The sequence below is a fragment of the Natator depressus genome, chromosome 12 (assembly GCF_965152275.1).
Source record: "Natator depressus isolate rNatDep1 chromosome 12, rNatDep2.hap1, whole genome shotgun sequence".
In the NCBI taxonomy this organism is placed as follows: Eukaryota; Metazoa; Chordata; order Testudines; family Cheloniidae; genus Natator; species Natator depressus.
This window is the reverse complement of record NC_134245.1, coordinates 4,357,942-4,378,788: the sequence shown is the minus strand read 5'-3', so window position 1 is coordinate 4,378,788 and position 20,847 is coordinate 4,357,942. Positions and strand designations below refer to the sequence as shown.

The 20,847-nt window shown below is 58.4% G+C and overlaps 1 protein-coding gene across 2 annotated transcripts; it reads left to right on the top strand.

The window, feature by feature from the left end:
• Positions 1-2,056: 2,056 nt before the first annotated feature.
• ENKD1 (enkurin domain containing 1) lies at positions 2,057-18,503 on the top strand. Of its 2 annotated transcripts, none has more exons than XM_074968385.1 (9): positions 2,057-2,120; positions 5,215-5,309; positions 9,342-9,445; positions 11,774-11,998; positions 13,420-13,592; positions 15,388-15,549; positions 15,709-15,878; positions 16,659-16,795; positions 17,305-18,503. In XM_074968385.1, exons 3-9 carry the CDS (start codon positions 9,361-9,363, stop codon positions 17,463-17,465), a joined length of 1,113 nt encoding a protein of 370 aa, XP_074824486.1. In that variant the 5' UTR covers positions 2,057-2,120; positions 5,215-5,309; positions 9,342-9,360; the 3' UTR covers positions 17,466-18,503. The 2 variants fall into 2 exon arrangements, with proteins under 2 accessions (XP_074824486.1, XP_074824487.1); XM_074968386.1 differs by having other exon boundaries at positions 9,319-9,445.
• The last annotated feature ends 2,344 nt before the right edge of the window (positions 18,504-20,847 follow it).

Sequence of the window (20,847 nt, the reverse complement as noted above, 5' to 3'; positions counted from 1 at the left end):
TCACTTCAGCTGCCCTCCTGACAGCACAAGCCAGAGAATGTCAGCCAGCGACTGCTGCTCGGAGCCCAGGGCTGCTGGCTGAGCTAGAGCAGAGCTAAGACTCCCCGTCTTGATGTAAAGCCTCTCATAGCAGCGAATCAACCACAACCCTCAGTGAGCTGTTCCAAAGGGTGGTTCTCCTCACCATTAAAAAATTGGCACCTCCGCTCCAGGCTGATGTCACCCAGTGTCAATTTCCAGCCTGGGGATGTTCTTTTGCCTTTGCTAGGTTACGGAGCCCTCTGCAATCAGAAATCTCCACCATGGGGAGGTACCTGTATATTCTTTTTATACGACAGGCCCCAGAACTGGCACTCTTCCTGTTTTCCTTCTTCAGGGCAAATGTTTGGGGTTATTGTCCCCAGGCTGCAATCAGAGCTGTGTGGGCAATTGCGTGTGTTCGACTCCACTGGGACTCCGTGTGGGGGTGAGGGTAGAGCCAATGGCAGGACCATTGTTTGAATTAATGCAGCCCATAAACTAAGCAGGCCCTGCAAGAAGCTGAGTAAATGCTGTGGGAGGAGCCTCACCCCTTGGCCTGCCCTGTGAGTGCTGCAGTGCGGTCAACCCCAAGCAGGCCAAAATCACGAGATTAGCTTCAGAATCACGCGATTTAAAACAGATACATGTCGGGCTCCATTTATTTGCCTTCTGCTTTTGTCTGTAACTAGAGGGCTAGAAACATAGACCATGGGAGGGCTGATGAGCGAGGGGGTGTGTGTCATTTTCTCAGGCCCCTCCCCCGAAACATCTGTAACTGGGGTGAAATGCGGGGGGGAGTGAACGTGATGTTGCATGGCCCCGAATTTCTCTTGATGAGCTGTCTGTGCAAGAAAGTTGTGCCAGTTTACCTTAATGAGCTTTTAAATGGGTTTGGTGAAACTGGTGCAACCCCCTATGTAGATGCAGTTTGAGTGGCATATTGTGGTTTAGCTTAAATCTGGTTTGAACTGATTTAAGCTAAACTGAAAGGAGTGCATTTACACGGGGCTGTAGGAGTCTCACTAACGCAGTTTAAAATCTCACTTTTAGTTACGCCAGTGCAGCTTTCCCGTGTAGTCAAAGCCTTATAGACATTTTTAAAATTGCTAACTAAGTGTGTCATAATCCCATGACTCTGGGAGCTGGGGCTTTAAGAAAAACACCAAAGGTCCCATGACTCTCCATACCATGCTGAGCACTGGAGATGGTAAGATTTCACTGGGATATCGGGTGTGCATTAAGCTAGGGCAGTGGTTCTCAATCTGCGGCCCGTGGGCCACTTGCAGCCCAATCAGCGCAGAGCTGAGGCCCGTGTGAAATCCTCAGGGCCATACTGAGCTAGGGGCACTGGCTGTTGCTGGGTCCTAAATGAGGCAGAGTGGGGAGGGGAGGATAAGAAATGGGGGAATTATGGATTTTCCAGTTCTTTGGTTGTTTAAAAAAGCAAAATGTTTGGGTTGGAGTGAAAGTGAAAATTCCCAACGTTTTGGGCAAATCAACAAGTTGGAAAGTGATTGTGCTGGGTGAGATGAAAGGCTTTTATGTGTGTGTTACAAAAATCAAAACATTTGTTTCACATGAGATAATTTTTGGATTTAAAAACAATATAAAATTCAAGGCCCATGTGAAGCAAAGAGTCATTTCACACCCAACCAGCCCAATGTTTGGCTTAGAAAATGTCAGAGTGAAATGTTTGGAGTTTAACGTTTTTCCCCCCTTAAATGAACAAGTCCACACACTCGAGCTGCGCAACCAGGGGGGAATCATGACATGGAAGGGGGGGTCACAACAGGGAATCGGGGGGAGGGGAGCAAGACAGAGAAGGGGGAGGTCACGACACGGAATTGGGGGCGGGGGGGGTTAAGGCGAATCACGACACGGCCCCTGTCGCCAAATCGGGCCCCTCCGGCCACCACTCCACCTGCAGGGCTGGGGCGTCAGTCACCTGGGCTGAGCCCGGCGCGGCCGGCAGGGGGCGCTGCTGGACCGGCCGGGCAGCGAACTACAGCTCCCAGCAGCCCCCGCGGCGGCCGGAAGCGGCGGCGACGCTGTTGCTTGGAGAAGCGGGGGGGCATGTAACCGCCTGAGAGCGCGAGCCGGTCAGTGCCGGGCACGGGGGGCCTGCGGGGGGACGCCGCGCTGTGGGGGGCGGGGCCGGGCCCCCCCCCCGGCGATGTGGGGGAATGAGGGGGGGGCACCTCTGCGTTATGGGGAGCTCGGGGCAGGGCGCCCCCCTATGCTGTGGGGGGTCGGGGGTATGGGTGGGGGCACCTCACACTATGGGGGGTCAGGTCGGGGCACCCCCCGTGCTGTGGGGGTCGGGGGTATGGGTGGGGGCACCTCACACTATGGGGGGGTCAGGTCGGGGCACCCCCTACGCTGTGGGGGTCGGGGGTATGGGTGGGGGCACCTCACACTATGGGGGGGTCAGGTCGGGGCACCCCCTACGCTGTGGGGGCATCCGGTCTGTGGTGCCGGCAGGTTGGCACAAACTCCCTGTTGCAGGGTCTGCCTCGGAGCAGGGGCCCCATACTGCTGGGGGACCCCACAGTGTCCAGGGGCCCCAAGCCTGCTCAGCCCCTGATCCCCCTCCTTCCCTGGGCAGGGACCCTCCTCCCTGAGGAGCCAGGTGGAGCCAGGAGTGTCCCACTTGGACCCCAGCATGCCCAGGACGCTGCAGGGGCTGGCTCCCTTTGGCCCCGCGCCTAGCCCACGCTCCAGCACAGAGCTCTGCTGCGGGGGGCCAGCGCCCTGGGGGCTCTGCCACATTCACCAGGCACACCGAAAGATGGGTACTAATCCCTGCTCACCCCTCCTCCCCTAGGGCTCCTGACCCCACCAGTAACCGGCTCCCCTGGCTTGTTGCCCGTTGATTGGTGGAGCTTTGTTTGCATTCTGCCTGGAAGCGGTTTGCCCTCCAAGTCAGCAAAATGAATAAAGCACAAATGCCAAGGCTGGTACATGGCCAAGAGCACAGTGCCATTGCTGTTGCACGGACGCCTGGCCAGATGCTGCTTGGCCGGCTGGTGGGAGTCAGGTGGCTGGAGCTTGTTTGTTCATAATTCCAGTGATGCTGCCTTGGGAAGGGTGTGGGGTCTAGTGGTTGGAGAAGGAGACTGGGAATTCCAGGACTCCTGGGTTCTATTTCTGGCTTGGCCAGTGGCAGCGGCAAAATCTCTTTTCTTGAGCCTTCAGTTGCCCTGTGTGGAAAGGAGGAGCCATGCCAATGTACCCCACTAGGGTGCTGTGCAGGTTGGTTGATAGTTCTAATGTGCGCTGGGAGCACCAAGTGGGAGATACGAGAGGAGGTTACAGCGCTAGCAATAAAGGAGGCAGATAAAGGGGCTCCCCCTACTTGATCATACCAGTAACCTGTCCCCAGCGGGACTTTGAACACCTGGTTCTGTTCCGACTACTGAGCTTTGAGCAGCATGTGTTGTGTCTGTTCATAGCAAGGGTATTTCCAGGGCTTGGTGTGTAGTGGGGCAGTGTGAAAGGGGGGCAGGATTAAATAACTCCAGAGGCTCTAGTGCTGGGCAGCTGTAAATTGAAAAGTGGTTGGAAGGCAGCAATTGTTGGCCAGTGGAGGAGATTACAGTGGAAAGAGATAATCTGGGGAACAGGTCATGGGAGGGTCTCTCTCTCTCTCACTCACCTTTGCTTCAGCCCTTGTCAGCAACTGTCCAGGTCATGTCAGTTACAGTTTTTTGTGGCCATGGTAGTATACAGTAGCAATAGACTGGAGATCCTCCAGGGAGAGGGGCTGTATAAAAATATGAAAGAGAGAGAATGGCATCCATTTCTGTAGCACCTTTCATCTCCGGGAACCCCAAAGCACTATACACGCTGTAGCTGGGGAACACTCCTCTCCTACCGAAATACAGCCACTTCTGGGTGGAATGGGACAGCTGTTGAACAGCACGCAGTAACACCTTGCAGCAGTTAAGGACAAGAAGTGGTCCCTCATTCTGGGACGTCTCTGAAGGGCTGTGTGTATGCGGTAGAATACTATGGACTTTGGCCAATCAATCAAAATGCTTTCCCATTGAGCCTTCCCTTAGAGGTCTCCAGGCAATGGGCTTAGGGCAGTGGCCTGCCTTACCCATAATGTGAGCTGTCCATGCCACCTTGGGAGCTGCAGGCAGGGGCCAAGGTTGGGCCCAGAGCTATGCTGGGAGCGGGGCCAGGGCCTGGGGCCAGAGCTGCAGCTGGGGCCTGGGGCTGAGGCCGGGGCCGCGGTGGGGAGCAGAGCCAGGGACTGAGGCCGGGGCCGTGGCTGGGGTGGGTCTGGGCCCAAGGCCAGGGCCACAGCTGGGGAGTGGAGCTGGGGGTAGAGCAGGGCTGGGTGGTGATTTCCTCCCACCCTGTGGGGGCTGGCCTGGGCCTGCTGTGCCCTCCCACTGTTCCTCCCTCTCGGGGGCTCACCCCACAGTTTGGGGACCATTGGCTTAGGATATGCCTGCCCTGGAGCTGGAAGATGTACATTCCAGCTCGGGGAGACATGCCCAGGCTAGTGTGCCTAAAATAGCAGTGTAGAGGCAGCGGTGCTAGTGGCGGGAGGGGCAAGTCACCCCAAGTACCATCCTGTCAGAGACCCTCAGTACGGAAATGAGAACTTCCAGCTCCAGTGCAGACGTACTCTTTGTGCCCAGTGCTCAGAGAGGGTGATATTGTAACCTTAGCTGAAATCTCATTGAAAATTTTCAGCTTGGTTCCTATTGGTTCTGGTTGGCCATCTAGGGGACCAAAGCTATGTAGTGCTCCAGGAGAAACCACCAGAAGCTAGTTGAGATCAGCTGAATTATTTTAATGGAGCCTGCTGGAATTTCCTTTAGGATAGGCCAGGGTTAAACCCAAGCCTCCTACTCTACCTGGGAAATTGGGTGCAATGGAGGCCACTAGTTTCTCCCCCAAAGGTGGGGACTACAAATGAGAGCTGATTCCAATCCAACTATATTTAACTAGAGGTCTTCTTTTGTATGGCTGAAAGCCATCAACATTGGGTGTTCAGTGAGATGTAGGGCAGCTGGCTGACCTCTCCAGTAGCAGGATCTTGGGCTTTTCAGGGCTTCAGTGGCTCACACCGTGAATCAGTGGAATGAGAATAATTGCATCCACCTTTGCAAAGTGCTGTGTGATCGCTGGCTGGTCCGAGCTGCTGCGTACAAGTGATTTTCGTTGCATCGTTTCCAGGTGGACGGTCTGTGGGAACCATTGGCTGATACACACAGTGAGTCCTCTGGCTGCTTCCTGACATCTCTCTCCTCCTGTCACCTGTGAAGTAAAAGGTAAAGAAACCTGATCTCTGGGACACCAGAACATTGCCCAGTGGAGAGCTGCATCCCCTTCCCATATCTCTTATAGGAGAGGTGTGGCCTCTACAGATCCCAGCATGCAATGCTCCATCTTCATCCAAGTGGCTGGCTCATTGAATGCTGAGTCCCGTAATCTCTGCACGGTCCATGCACCCTAGGTTAAGGATGAGGGAGCTGCAGACCTTGATGTAGCCCTACTACGTTATCCTACCTGCTCTGGCCACAGGACGTACAATCCCCTTGTCCTTGGAGCATTGAGAGGATGCTGCTGCCTCCCCAGCCTCCTCTCAGGGAAGTACCTGAGTACCCTCCTACCATCCCTTTTGGAAGAGAGCCCCGTTTACCTCCTTCTTCTAGGCTGTTGCTGCAGGGTGTAATTTCTGCTTGTTGGAAAGAACATAACTGCTAAGCTGGCTTTGTTCCTATGCGCAGTGCGTGGAGACCTGCCCAGCTCCTAGGGAACAGATGTCCCCATGCAAAAGCCACCAGCACAATTGGCTGTAATTGGCTGTTCCTCAGCCTCTCTGCAAACAGGCCTTGGAGGCTCAGTGGCAGGGCAGAGGGTACAGTGAGGCCTGCAGTCTCCATGGCTGCAGTGGACAGCTCTCACCAGCACCGACTTCCAACAGGAAGGGTTAAAGGCAGAGTCCTGCTCTGTCCGGTTGCTCTCTGCATGGAACAGCGAGTGGGGAACTGTACACGTGAGGCTGGAGTCATAGGAGCTCTGAGCCGTGAAGCGAATTGCACATCAGCTATAACTTAGGGGTTGGGAAAGCTCCTGTTGGCAGGGGAAGGTGGGCTCCCATCCCACCTCTCCTGCCAACTGCTTTTCCTGCCACCTCCCATACCCCCACATTAAATCCACCCAGAACTGCTTTCTGACGGCCTCGTGCCTGCTCCTGCTGTCACTGAAGTTGGGGAAATTTCAGCCACTGATGTGGATGGGAGCAGGCTCAGATTCCAGTGATGTTCAGCGCTCTCCCTGCTGGCTCTGAATTTGCCCTGTGTCTCCCAGGGCAGGGGTAATGCCAGCAGCTCCAAGTGGCACTCTTCTGCCCCTTCCCTCTCTGATCTGCCACCAGCTCATGCGGCATTCCAGGCAGTGGAAGTCACCCTGCCTCATTTGGAAGACTATTTGCACAGCAAGGCCAGGCACAGGAAATGCTCCATCTGTTTTAATCCTCGAGAGAGAGAATAGAAAGGGAAAGATGGGATAGGTCTGAAATGGGCCTTTGAATTCACTTGGGAGGCCCTGCTGCTGCTATCACAGCCCTCCAGTTGAATCATGGCTCCCTCCTGGCTTTGGGGCCAGTGGACTCCAAAATCCACTGGATTATGTCTTTCATAATAGGCTATAAATGTACCTCTGCTCACGGTTCTTTTGTGTTAATCTCTGTGACAAATTTTCTATCGATGCTGCATGATCTCTCTCGCTGATTTCCACCGGGCTCGGCTGATAACGGTGCGCAGCTGCCTTTGCTTTGACTGTGCGTGTTGCTCTGCTGGTGGCTTTCTTATGGGACAGGGACTGGCTCGAACGAGGGACCTTGCCAGGAGAGGAAAGGCTGACAGTGAGACCTTCTGGGCCAAGGTTTTGAAAGTGGATGAAGCGAAACTGGAACAAGGCACTCTTATTCCAGAGTAGGAGTGTCCACAGCTGGAGCTGTTCCAGAATAGCTCCATGTGTTGACAAGCCCTTATGCTCTCTTACTGACATGTAACGGTCGCCGCATTTGTCACTGCTGCATTAGCCCCTGGGGGGCAATAATTAGCTCTTTGCTAATGGGTCTCATTCCAGTAAGAGCTGTACCTCCATGACGGCAGGCTTAGGCGGATTAGCTGTTAGCATCATAGGCCTTCTTATCCCCGCTCTGTATCAATAATTCATTGGCTTGTAAATGGAATTGGGGACCGAATGGCTCGGCAGCAGTTCTGCAGAAAAGGACCTAGGGGTGACAGTGGACGAGAAGCTGGATATGAGTCACCAGTGTGCCCTTGTTGCCAAGAAGGCCAATGGCATTTTGGGATGTATATGTAGGGGCATTGCCAGCAGATCAAGGGACGTGATCGTTCACCTCTATTCGACATTGGTAAGGCCTCATCTGGAGTACTGTGTCCAGTTTTGGGCCCCACATTACAAGAAGGATGTGGAAAAATTGGAAAGAGTCCAGCGGAGGGCAACAAAAATGATTAGGGGACTGGAACACATGACTTATGAGGAGAGGCTGAGGGAACTGGGATTGCTTAGTCTGTGGAAGAGAAGAATGAGGGAGGATTTGATAGCTGCTTTCAACTACCTGAAAGGTGGTTCCAGAGAGGATGGTTCTAGACTATTCTCAGTGGTAGAAGAGGACAGGACAAGGAGTAATGGTCTCAAGTTGCAGTGGGGGAGGTTTAGGTTGGATATTAGGAAAAACTTTTTCACTAGGAGGGTGGTGAAACACTGGAATGTGTTACCTAGGGAGGTGGTGGAATCTCCTTCCTTGGATGTTTTTAAGGTCAGGCCTGACAAAGCCCTGGCTGGATGATTTAGTTGGGGATTGGTCCTGCTTTGAGCAGGGGGTTGGACTAGATGACCTCCTGAGGTCCCTTCCAACCCTGATATTCTATGATTCTATGACCCTGCTTATCCCTGGAGCATCACTGTGCTCTCCTTGCTACCACGCATCACAGCGCAGTGGTGCCGAGATGCAGGGTCGGTGGGAAGGACTCTTCCCTCTGGAGGGCTCGCCTATCTGTGATGATTGTTGAGCCTTCCAAACTCTGCTATCCAGGGCTGCGGCCTGATTCCGTCCCAAAGTCCCAGGGAGTTGATGCTGCTCAGCTTGGCTCAGGGCCTGGCCCAGTTTTATTATGATTTTCTGAGTGGGGAGCGAGTCTCAGTGAGTGAGCACATGTCCCCTGGTGATATGGGGCTCTCTGGAGGGCTTCCTTCGGCGCTGCAAGGGGAGAGGTGCTGGCTGCTCCCGTGTCGGAGATCTAATGCCTGCCCAGCTCTTGGGGCTAAAGGGAACCAGCAGGTGCAGTTGTGACCAGGGGGCAAAATGAGGTTCTGCCCTGAAGAGTGACTGTACAAGTGGCATCACAGGCCTATGTGTGACCAAGTCAGACTGCAGCAAATCTGTCTAACGGATAACTAAGCAGCCAGCCCAGCCCACTCCCTGGAATCTGAGGGTCAGGCTGGGCACTTTCCTTCTCATGCATTGTTCCCGGAATGAAAGTGCCGGGTGCTTCCGTTGGGTAGGGTTTGGTATTGCACCCTTAGAGGGAGCTAAGGCTTTAAGCTACAATGCATGCTCCCAGCTCAGGGCTGCCGCAGGGGCAAAAGCAGCCTCCGGTGGAACAAAGCAGGCCAAGCCCCACAGCAGCATGAGACGGCCATGGCTGGAGAGCCTTGGCCAAAAGTTCTACTCATGGGGCCCCGAGAGAAACCCTCTTGCACCCCAAAGCAGCATGTACCCATCTCAGTCCCTGCAGTGAGCAGCTCAGCCTCTGATACTCCTGGGGAGTGAGATAGGGCCATTCTTACAGTCACACTGCAGAGAAAACCCACGGTGACAGCGCGTGAGCCAAGCGACCTCTGGCGAAGGGGAGATGCCATAAGAACGGCCATACTGGGTCAGACCAGTGGTCTATCTAGCCCAGTATCCTGTCTTCCACAGTAGCCAGTGCCAGATGCTTCAGAGGGAATGAACAGAACAGGACAATTTATCACGTGATACATCCCGTTGTCCACTCCTAGCTTGGCAGAGTACAGCAGCAAACATGGATGCTTTGCGTGGGGGAGCCGTGCTGGTCACTCACTACCTGGTGGGGTTCCCAAGTGATGCCTGCAGCTGGGTCAGTGTCCAGATTGGAGGGTGGGTGTTTGTTTTCCCTAGCTGGGTGTCTCCAGCAAAGAGCAGCAGCCCAGATGTATTTAAATATTCACTGTGGCTGGTAAATGATTCCCAGGAAAAACCCAGCTGGTTTCTCTTCCCAGTGACATCCGCTTGTCGATTGCAGCTGCAGAGCCGTGGCCGAGATGTCTGAGGGACCTTCCAGGATCTCGGGACCCATCCCTCCCGACCCCACGCTGTTCCCGGATTATTACAAACGCCCCCTGTCAGGTGAGTGCCAGTGGAGCATGGATGGAGTCCTACATAGTCCTGAGGTGACTTGTTCTCATTAAAGCCTTCTCGTCCGTAGTCCCATTTTGCTGCACAGTCACACTGGATCCATGGAGGGGGCCAGCAGGGTGGCCCGTTGAGGTGCCAGACCAGAGGGCTTTTCTTTGGCCTGGCTTCCCCCAAGTCCTCCAGTGCAGGCAGGCAGGGGCTGGGGGTTCCTGCAGAGCCAGCACGCTCTGCTCCAAAGGGCACGGAATGGGCCTGCAAAGAAGCTTGGCACCTCTAAGATGCTGAGCACTCCCAGGACCAGGCTGATGTTAGGAGCAGCGGGGCTGGAAATTAGGAGAAGGTGGGGTGGGGAGGCAAGGGGGTTCTCCAGCCCAGGGCTGGTGCAACCACTAGGTGAACTAGGCGGTTGCCTAGGGCGCCAAGTGGTTGGGGGCGGCGGTGGAGCGGAGGTGAGCTGGGGCAGGGGGGTGCGGGGAGGGCCGCCTGCAGCAAGTAACCGGGGGGGGGGGGCAGCGGCGCACAGGGGAACTGCTCCCCGCCCCAGCTCACCTCTGCTCCGCCTCCTCCCCTGAGCACCGCCCCACTCTGCTTCTCTCCCTCCCAGGCTTGCGCGTCAAACAGCTGATTGGTGTCGCAAGCCTGGGAGGCGGGAGAAACGGCGGCGTGCTCGGGGACGAGGCAGAGCAGAGATGAGCTGGGGCGGGGAGCTGCCGCAGGGGGGGTTCCCCGGGCCGAGGAGAGGGAGGGAGGGAGGGAGGGGGCGGCGGGGAGCTGCCGCAGGGGGGCTTCCCCGGGCCGAGGAGAGGGAGGGAGGGAGGGGGCGGCGGGGAGCTGCCGCAGGGGGCTCCCCGGGCCGAGGAGAGGGAGGGAGGGAGGGGGCAGCGGGGAGCTGCCGCAGGGGGGGCTCCCCGGGCCGAGGAGAGGGAGGGAGGGGGTGGCGGGGAGCTGCTGCAGGCGGGGCTCCCCGGGCCGAGGAGAGGGAGGGAGGGAGGGGGCGGCGGGGAGCTGCCGCAGGGGGGGTTCTCCGGGCCGAGTAAAGGGAGGGAGGGAGGGGGTGGTGGGGAGCTGCCGCAGGGGGGGCTCCCCGGGCCGAGGGGAGGGAGGGAGGGAGGGGGCGCCGGGGAGCTGCCGCAGGGGGGGCTCCCCGGGCCGAGGGGAGGGAGGGAGGGAGGGGGTGGCGGGGAGCTGCCGCAGGGGGGGCTCCCCGGGCCGAGGAGAGGGAGGGAGGGAGGGGGCGGCGGGGAGCTGCCGCAGGGGGGGCTCCCCGGGCCGAGGAGAGGGAGGGAGGGAGGGAGGGGGCGGCGGGGAGCTGCCGCAGGGGGGGTTCCCCGGGCCGAGGAGAGGGAGGGAGGGAGGGGGCGGCGGGGAGCTGCCGCAGGGGGCTCCCCGGGCCGAGGAGAGGGAGGGAGGGAGGGGGCAGCGGGGAGCTGCCGCAGGGGGGGCTCCCCGGGCCGAGGAGAGGGAGGGAGGGGGTGGCGGGGAGCTGCTGCAGGCGGGGCTCCCCGGGCCGAGGAGAGGGAGGGAGGGAGGGGGCGGCGGGGAGCTGCCGCAGGGGGGGTTCTCCGGGCCGAGTAAAGGGAGGGAGGGAGGGGGTGGTGGGGAGCTGCCGCAGGGGGGGCTCCCCGGGCCGAGGGGAGGGAGGGAGGGAGGGGGCGGCGGGGAGCTGCCGCAGGGGGGGCTCCCCGGGCCGAGGGGAGGGAGGGAGGGAGGGGGCGCCGGGGAGCTGCCGCAGGGGGGGCTCCCCGGGCCGAGGGGAGGGAGGGAGGGAGGGGGTGGCGGGGAGCTGCCGCAGGGGGGGCTCCCCGGGCCGAGGAGAGGGAGGGAGGGAGGGGGCGGCGGGGAGCTGCCGCAGGGGGGGCTCCCCGGGCCGAGGAGAGGGAGGGAGGGGGTGGCGGGGAGCTGCCGCAGGGGGGCTCCCCGGGCCGAGGGGAGGGAGGGAGGGAGGGGGTGGCGGGGAGCTGCTGCAGGGGAGGCTCCCTGGGCCGAGGGGAGGGAGGGAGGGAGGGAAGGAGGGGGTGGCGGGGAACTGCTGCGGGGGGGGCTCCCCGGGCCGAGGGGAGGGAGGGGGTGGCAGGGAGCTGCTGCAGGGGGTCTCCCCGGGCTGAGGGGAGGGGGCGGCGGGGAGCTGCCGCAGGGGCGGGGCAGCGCGAGATGGAAGTTTCGCCTAGGGCGTGAAACCTCCTTGCACTGGCCCTGCTCCAGCCTCATCCGAGCCCGCCTTGGCCAGAATGGGGCTAGCCTGGAGCAAGCCTGGGGCATGGAGGGAGAAAGCGATGGGGTGGTGCTGTACATCTTGACTCTCACACTTTCTCTCTCTAGCTCGAGGGAGGCTGGAAGGGAATGCCTTGAAGCTGGACTTCTTCTCTGGCCCTCTAGCCCCAGATCCCAGCCTGTACCCCACCTGCTACAGTGCCCGCCCTGCCCATCCTGCCCCGCGTATCCGCCCCAATGGTCAGGACATCCTGGAGAAGGGGCAGAAGGGGACGGTCGGGGTCTTGCTGAAGCTGGAGGGGATCTCTCTCTACAGGGAGCCTCCCCTGAAAAGTAAGTGCAACTGAGCAGCTGGAGCTGACTGTGGCTAGGGGCAGGACGAATACTTTGATTGGACGCAGTGGCAAGGCCTTAGGGTGGGGATTTCCAACCGAATAGCCAAAGGTTGGATTTGTTGGGGGCTGATTGACTCTGGGTGGGCTGCAATGGGAGCAGTGTCTGTACCCTGGGGTTATTGAGGTCATAGCCTCACCCTAACTGCAGCATGGCCTTTGTCTGGGGCTAGGAAAGGAGAGTGGAGAGGAGACCTGCTGGTGGAGGACAGGCTGAGGGGCAGTCTGGGAGCAAATGGAGCACTTCAGTTTACCCTGGCTCAAGGTTGCGGGATGGTGGTTCAATAGAGAGGCAGCACGCTTAAAGCTGATGAAAAGAAGTGTTTTTTACACAACACGGTTAGCCTGTGGAACTCACTGCAACAAGAAGTCATGGAGGCCAAGAGCCAAGTAGATTCAAGGTGATTATCCAGTGCGTGGATGATGAGAACAGCCATGGGGAGTGCCTTGCAAAGGAGGGCTCTGCTGGCCTTGGAATCTATGACCTCGTTCTGGCTCCCCTGTTTGCTGCCCCAGCTCAGCAGTCTGGAGACTGTTCTGGCTTGTGCCTGCAGAGGACAGCCAGAGTGCACCAGCCGCTGTCTGTCCTGGAGCTGGGAATGTCAGTGGGAAACTCCCCTGTCTGGGGTAAATCCCCACCAGGAGGATTGTGGGTAATTTCTACAACCTGAGCTGAGGACAGAGAATCTGCCCTAAAGTACTGACTGTGGACCCTAGACCTTTCTGAATCAGTCTGGTTGGCCCTCGGGCAGGAAGGGCAGATGGGTCCAACATAGAGTCTGGCATTGCTGTTAACACTGCCCCCCACACACTGGGAAGGCCTGTGGTTCCCCATCCCACCCTCCCCCTGGGGCAGGAGCGACCAGCAGTAGTTTTCTCCCCTGGGTGCTGGGGCATTTGTGGCAAGATGCTGAGCTAGAGCACTGGCCCAGCCCTCTGGGCTGTCAGGTAGTGGAGGGGGAGGGACAGTCTCCGCATGATCCCAAACAAGAGAGCTAGGATTCAAACCAGTCCCACCTCCAGCTGCGTGGCGGAGCCTTCTGGCTCTACTGATCGGCTGTGTGACACTTGTCTGCAGCGCTCCCGGGGCCAGCAGCAGAGGGTGCTAGTGAGTTGCTCTGTGTCATGGCACAATTGAGTCACTCCAGAAAAGCCAGTGTCTTATGTGTGCTTACAAGGGGCTCAGTGGGTATGATTCTGTTGCCCCCTGGTGGCTGGCACACAGGGAGGATAACAGCTTGCTGCTGTTTGCAGTGAACAGACTAAGGTAGAGCCTTGGTCTCTGGTGCCAAAGGTCGTGGGCACCCACTTATGGCTCGGGAAGGTTTGTTGGTAAAAGCTGTCTCTCCCCGGGGCGTGCAGGGAAAGAGGCCAAGGACCATGAGAAGGAGAACGTGAGGCGGATGAGGGAGATCCAGAGGAAATGCAAGGAGAAGGAGCTGGCGCGGGAGCACAGCCATCCCAAACCCATGAAGGCCCTGTGGAAATCCCAGAAGTATGAGAATGTGGAGTCCAAGGTGAAGGCCAAGCTGCAGGTACCTGCCCACTGCCCTGTAGCCCTTCATGGTCCATTGCCCTGGCTACCAGCAGGTTCAGCCCAGTCAGCATGTCCTGGAGATACCAGGCAGGGCACCTCGATTTGCAGGGAGACCATGCGTAGCTCTGCAGAGCCCTGCTCAGTAGCACAGGGGATGAAGTGTTCCCTTCCCATGCTGCTGCAGAGGTGAGAGCAGAGCCATGTCCCGGATGGAAATACCCGGCTCTGGCGAGGAGACCAGTAGCTAACATCTGGTTAAAGGTGCCTCAGTGTGATGGGAAGGGTCTGGCCACTGCCCAACTTGGGGAGAAATGGAATCCCCGCTGTGGTTCTGCACTGTGGCTGTCGTGGGATGGGATCAGAAGATGTCCCCATGGCAGTTGGCTGCTCCAGCAGGTGGGTATGACGCAGCACTCGTTGGTATGAAGAGATCAGGGCATTCCGACGCTACTAGATGGCGACATCGCTGAGGCGCTGCCTGGAAAGCTGCTATTGTGGTCTGTGGTCTATGCCCTGCAGCTCTCACCTATGGAATCGGACAGGTCCACGCCATGCTGTGCTGTCCCACTCTGCAGGTGGGTCGCTGGTCTCATGCATGAAACCAGATCAAAAGGGAAGAGTTACCCAGCCCCTCAGTCCGAAGGGCACAGAGCTCTTAATAGCTCAGACCCACTCGGGACTTAGACACTTGGCATTTTAACAGGCTGTCACAGAATCACAAGGTCTGGTCTATGCCACGCCCGGGCCCCAAGGACCCACACGGTTCCACAGGACAGGCCCGTGACCATGAAACTGGGCCCTTGGGCACCTGCGACCCCTGTCTCTCTCCGTGGCTCCCTGCAGCGAATCCAGCCCAGCCAGGCTCCTGTGGGAGGCTTGTACTGTCCCCTTCAGGGCACAGCGCTCTCAGGGCGTGTTTGCAGTGACACCAGGCAGGCTTTTCAGAGCCTGGGTTTATTGTGGGGAATTCCTTAGGTCAGCACAGAGAAGTGAAGGTTGACATGGTCCGTCCTGGCTATGCCCGCACTCCACCCAGCCATGGTGCTGTTAATTCCATCTCCAGAGAGAGTTGCTGAGTCTCCCCAAAAGCCACCACTTAGCCCTTCCCTGACAACCCATGTGGAGGTCACATGTTCCTCCAACTGAAGATTTCCCAGGCTAGATGTCAGTCGTTCAGCCCTTGGGGCTCCCATTGTTGTTCTGGATCCTCCACTGATATGGGTCGGTTTCAGCCAGTTCTTTAACACCCCATTCATCCAACCCCAGCCAGTGACACCTCCCTCAGTCTCCCGCTCTGCCCTAGTTGCAACCACTGGGTGACAATGCAAAGTGCAGAGGGAAACTGAGGCATGCAGAGGCATAATAAAAAGATTACAGAAAATTCCCACTTTGTCACACAGGTATTCTAGTCCCTGCCACAGCCGGCTGCAGTGTGAAGCCTAGGCCTGTCTGGGGGCACTCAGGGCACTGTATGTCCGAGTGCTAAATTCACTGGCAGCCCATGGGTTTGCTTTTTCAGATTCCTGTGTCATACTCCAGTGTCACTCCATTGTAAATCTGCATTAGGCCATTGAATTCACTGGCAGGATCTGGCTCCGCGTATCCCCTGCTGGCTGAGTTCCCTGCCTGGCTGCCTCCTCGAGGAGACCTTCCCGTGGCATGCAGCAGCAGGGCCTGGGGTCGCCCATCTACCATGGAACTCCTGGGTGATCCTGGGCTCTGAGGGGCTTTGCCGTGTGGTTTGCCCTGTCCCAGCAGTAGTGTCTCTCTCTCTCTCCCTCTGCATTTCGCAGGAGAGCTCTCCCCCCCCCAACCCAGAGTCTCAGAAATTCCTCCGGGCGTATTCCCGCTGCGGCTCCGGGGTCCAGCCACGCCGGTCGCTGTCGCCCAGCCCTGCCAAAACGAGAGCGGTGACAGACACAGAGGCTGCAGGAGCACCGCACACTGATGCCAAGGTGAGGGACTGTGCTCCCCTGGCTCCATGCTCCTGGTGCTCCAGAATCGCTCCTGCGTCTTGCTCTGCACAGGTTCCTTCACTCCAGCCACAGAAGGCCCCATGCTGTGCAGGGGGGTCACTGCTGTCTGGCCTCTCATGCTGCCCCCTTTCCTTCCAGATCCAGGTAGAAGGCACCAGCGTCGACTTCGTCAGCCACAATGCCCGCACCGCCAAGCGGGCCCCTATGCGGCGCTCGCGCTCGCTGCAGTCACTGGCCGAGGTGCTGGAGCAGAAGCGCCGAGAGCAGGAGGAGTACAACGCCAAGCAGAAGGGCCACGTGCCCCAGTAGTACGTAGGCTCCTGCCCAGCCGGCGCCTCTGACACAAGCAAGCCTGTACCCACTTGCTGCTCCGTGCCTGGGACGGCAGCGGCTTCTCTCGCAGCAGCGTGCTCCTTCGCCACTCTGCGGAGTGAGCTCCCGGGGTCAGTGCAGTTGCACCAGCAATGGGCTTGGCCCAAGAGGATCCAACGAAATCCCCGATGAAGCTGCTGTGTGCAGGGCAGCGGGGCCAGGGTAGGCTGCGCAGCGCGGCCTGGTGGCTCTGCTCAATGGGGCTGCTGAGTGTCAGCTGCTCCTGTTGCCTTGCGGGTGCTCAGCTCTGCTGGGAATGGGAGCCAAAGTGACTTAGGAGCCTCAGTCTCATTGAAAGGCTCCTCAGTGCCTGAGACACTTCCCCTAAGTGCCAAGCATGTCCAACAATGGCCGGTAGGGCCTCCGGAGCGACACCCGTAGGGGACCGAGCAAAGCCCGGAGCCTAGGGCTGTGTGGAGATGCCACAGGGCTGATTCCTCCAGATCAGGCCCAGGCCATGGCCCTGTGCTGGCACCATGATGTGTGGGAAGCCTGCACTGCCCGTGCTGTGCCAGGCCTTTGGAGAGACTGAGGCCCGTGGTCTCCAAGGCAGTCTGTCACTCAGTAGGGTGACAAGTCAACTCCTGCTGGGCCAGTATTGGTGAGCCTGGCACCCATCCCTGTCCCATCTGAGCCTCTTGCCCCCGGCCATCTGGCCCTTCCTGGATCCCTTCCCTCGCCGCACGTGCTGACAAACCCTCCTTCTCCCTCGGCAGCCTGCTGGAGCGGAAGGATCACTGGCGCAGGGAGATGGAGGAACGGCAGCGAAACCTGCCCGACCCTGACATGCCACCAGGTCACACCATGATGCCAGAGAGCGAGCGGCTGGAAACCCTCACCAACCTGAAGCAGAGTAAGGGGAGGAGAACCACTGGCGCCCGCTGGAGAGGCCTCCCCGGAAGGGTGGGAAGAGATGAGCCCGCGCGGCTCTGCAGTGCCACACGCTATGCCAGAGGACGGTTCTGCTGACTGCAGCCCTAGCCTCGGCCGTGCGGTGTCACTCTTCTAGGATCCATGGTGCTAATCTCCCCTATCCCCCCGGACAGTCAGACGCCCAGCCCGCCCCAGCCCCAGCCCAGCCCAGCTGCCCCCTCTCCCTCCAGCTGAAGGGCCTGCAGAAGTGTGATGCGCGGAGTGGGACACAATGTTCTGGGGGGGGTCTCAGTGCGGGGTGGCTTCTTCCCCCTGTGACATGCTGCCTCTGTGAACAGGGGCCTTTTGTGTGGGTGTAGCAGGTCAGCTGCCCTGGGGGACCACATAATGGCCTGTTAGCTGATCTCCGGCGAGTGAGAACCAGTGCTTAGTGCTACAGCAGGAAAGGCGCGGCTGTGCCCCCTCTCACCAGCTCCCTTCCATCCGCAGGCCAGGAGCAGCTGGTGAAGGACCTTGTGATGCTGCCGGTGCGGGCCGACACCCTGAGCATTCAGAAGAGGCGGGTGGAGCTGGAGAAGAAGCTGTCGCAGATCGATGAGGCCCTGAAAATCTTCTCCCGGCCCAAGGTCTTCATCAAGCTGGACTCCTGAGAGAGGGGTGTGGTTGTGCTGTGCGTGGATCTGCCACTCTGCTGCGGGGGCTCCTGGTCACTTTGCTCTGTGGGTTGGGGGGGAGGGAAACCAAACTCAATCTGCTTCCACTGGCTGCTGCAGCAGCTCCTGCATTGGGGATTCCCAGAGCCCAGCCCAACGCCGCACGGCCAAGCTGGCCCCCGGCAGAGGAGGGCAGCTGGGCCCTTGTGGGTCACAACGCCAAACGAACCCAAGGGGTGCTGCCAGGGGCCATTGTCTTCAAGGCAGTGCCCCAGCCTCTGACCGGTGTGGGGCTCCTGAGGGGCAGACTGGCCAATGGCACCTTCCGTGCAGCGTTGCTTGGAAAGCTGCAGGCCCGGTGCTGCTCAGCTGCCTCTCTGCCACTCTGTGCGACTGGGCTTACCAGCCTCTCGCTTACATGGAGTGATGGTTTGTGGGGAAAAAGGAGGAGCAGCCATTCCTGTGCCGCTCTGCCCGGCACCCCCTCTCCGGCCCGCCTTCCTCCCAGGATGGAGCTGGGAGCCACAGTGGGCATTTGGAGGGAAATCCTTTAAGGCGGGAGATCGGCAGCTCTACGGCTTGGGAGAGTCTGAGCGTAACCCTGCAGCACCCCACTGCTGGGGAGGGTGTGACACAGCCGGGCCTGAGAGCCAGCTCCCTGCCAGCCCAGGCTGGACCTCTGCCCGGTGCTCCTCTGGCCTGGCCACCGCTCCCCTGCAGCCCTCTGCCAAAGGCCATCTGCCTGGGCCGAGGGGCAGCCCTGCAGCCGTGGCTTGTCCCACCTGCTAGGGATGCTTGGTAGGCCAAGACTAGCAAAGGGGCAGAGGAACCAGGTGTGGGGATCCTGTCCCTGCTGGCAGGGAGCTGGCATTGGGGACTTGCGGGGAGCTTGGGAACCCTTCTGGGGATGTGTTGGACAGCTTTTAAATAAAGGGTTTTGTAGGTATTGTGTGCGGCAGGTGTGTGTGAGGGGGAGGGCTGGCTGGGTGCTGCTTTGTGCTGTGTGGCAGGTGAGGCTGGAGTAGGTAGAGTGTTGGGCATTGGCAGGGCCCAGGGTGGGGAATGCCTGGCTGGGCACTGCACTGGCTGGCAGGTGGGGGCAGTGCATGGTTGGTTGGTGTCTGGGCAGTGGGGCCCAGGGGCTGAGGGGGGAGCCTGCCAGGTGCTGTGCTGGAGGGCAGAGCCTGGGTAGTCTGCACCTTTCATGCTCCTTGGTGATCCAGCTGTATGCACATGTGGTGCCAGATGCTGCTGTCCTCCAGCTGTGCAAGCCTGCTGCATGAGGGGGAGGCAGGGATGCCTCCAGCTGTTCCCAGCGGCTGAATCAGCCCCTTAAGGCTGAGCAGCCTGTCCCACCAGCTGAGGATTTGACCTCCTGTCTGGGACTGTCAGTGGTTGCTGGTGCTGCTTCTCCCTGCTGCCTTGCAATGGGCCATGGAGGAAAGAAGAAACTCCTGGCAGAGGAGCAGCAGCAGCTAAAGGCCTGTAAGTCTGGGGAAAGCCAGGCCAGGCCTTTGTGGGCACGCAGTGTCTGCTGAAGCTAGCCCAGTCTTGCTGCTGGAGCAGGGGGAGCGTGATGTGCAAGCCCTGGACCACACTGCCCTAGCCAGGCTCCCACCAGGGCTAGCTGGTAAAGATGGGGAAGGAGCCTTCAGGCAGTGCAGTAACCCAGGAGCTCTAGAGGCTGCAGGAGATGGAGACTTTCCCTTCCCCATGGCAGAGAGTCCAGCCCCTCTCAGCGGTGGTGGATGGTGGCCTTTGCGCTGGGTGTGTAGCTGTTTCGTTCCCCTGCTTCATGGGTGACTCTCCCCATTGCAGGCAGTGCTAAGGCACCAGCGTGTCAGGCACACAGCCCCCACGCTGGCTTGGTGGGGGTGCTGCTGCACCATCAATGCGAATCCCTTCCGCAGCACCAAACTGTGCCCCGCAGCCTAATGAAATAGCCGGGCTCAGAGTGCCAGCGGTTCCTGCTGCGCTGGCAGAGTTGTCCGGCCTGCAGGGCAAGCAGCCCAGGGGTAGGAGTGGGATTGGAATCTGCCCCCTGGGTTTTTGTAAATCTCCAGTCTTGTGTCCTGAGAATGGGAGCGGGCAGGGCCCTGTGCCTGCGGGCAGAAAGTGAGTGTGTGTGGGGGGGAGATGACCCCTAAATGGAGAACGTAGCTGCTGAGGCATGTGCTGGAGGGGGCTCTGTTACAATTGTCGGCTGCTGGGGCCCTGCTGTTCGGGGGCTGGGGCGGCGGCTTCAGGAAAGGGAAACGGCAGAAGAGCTGGTGGACTGGTTGCAAAAGCCGCAGCAAAACCACAGTTGTGTAAAGGAGCTGAATGCAGAGGAGCTGTAACTGATGGGGCCAGGGCAAGGCGGTTGAGCTCCCAGCCTACTCTGAGCAGGTCCTACACCCGCTCATCCCCACCTAAGCAACTCAAACACCAGCTCATGCTGCCCTGTGGCTGCTCTGTGCTGCTGGGGGAAACCAGCAGGGGAATGCCCCCGGCTCAGGAATCTCACAGCTCTGCATGTGTCAGGAGGAGACTGCCGCATGGGTGAATGCTGGGCTCTCGAGACTGGATTCCCCACAGTCCATCATTACTCCTGTGCAGGGGAAGCATGACCTGCTGCCAGCTCAGGATGGCAGCATTTCCCCCTCACTGGACCCAGGGGCAGGCTGGGGGAACATCCACCCTGCTGCATTCCAGTCTGATGCTCCAAGGCCCTGGGCAATACATCAGCCAACTAGTGCTAAATTTGGAAAAGGAGCAACTCCAGCCGGGTAATTGTGCAGTATGGCCCCCTTGTATATTGTTAGGCTTCTTTTTGTTCCTAATATACCTTAAAAAAACTCCTCCTTATTGTCCTTAACTCTGCTGGCCATAGATTTTGCCTTGTGTCCCTTTGCTTCCCTTATCAATTTTCTACAATTCCTAGTTTCTAACTTTATATTAATTACTAGCAAGTTCCCCCGTCTTCCTTGGTTATTTTTTATAGCTACCCTCACTTGCCCTCTAAGCCAGGTTGATTTAACCAATATGGCCTTTTCCCTCAAGTATGGCTTTTTGGGCATCTAGTAAAGTGTTCTTAAACAATTCCCAATTATCATTCACATTGTTCAGATTAAATTCGTCCTCCCAGCTGATTTGGCTCCTAACTGTTTTTAGCTTTGTGAAATTGGCCCTTTTGAAGCACCAAGTGTGTGTGCGTCTCTAATCTATCTGTCTGTCTGTCTCTGTTGTGGACTTTATTCTGTTTGCACACTATAAATGTGATCAAATCATGAGTCCTTCTTTTTTAGTTCTGTGATCAGTTCCTCTTTAGCTATTCGGACAAGGTCTAATATAGAATTTCCCTGTATTAGAAGCAACAGTGTTTGAGTTTGGAAATAGT

Coding starts and splice junctions, on each gene's coding strand:
- ENKD1 (XM_074968385.1), top strand. CDS start 9,361: ATGTCTGAGGGACCTTCCAGGATCTCGGGACCCATCCCTCCCGACCCC. Junction 13,593..15,387: donor AGGTGAAGGCCAAGCTGCAG/GTACCTGCCCAC, acceptor TGCATTTCGCAG/GAGAGCTCTCCCCCCCCCAA. Junction 15,879..16,658: donor AAGGGCCACGTGCCCCAGTA/GTACGTAGGCTC, acceptor CTCCCTCGGCAG/CCTGCTGGAGCGGAAGGATC.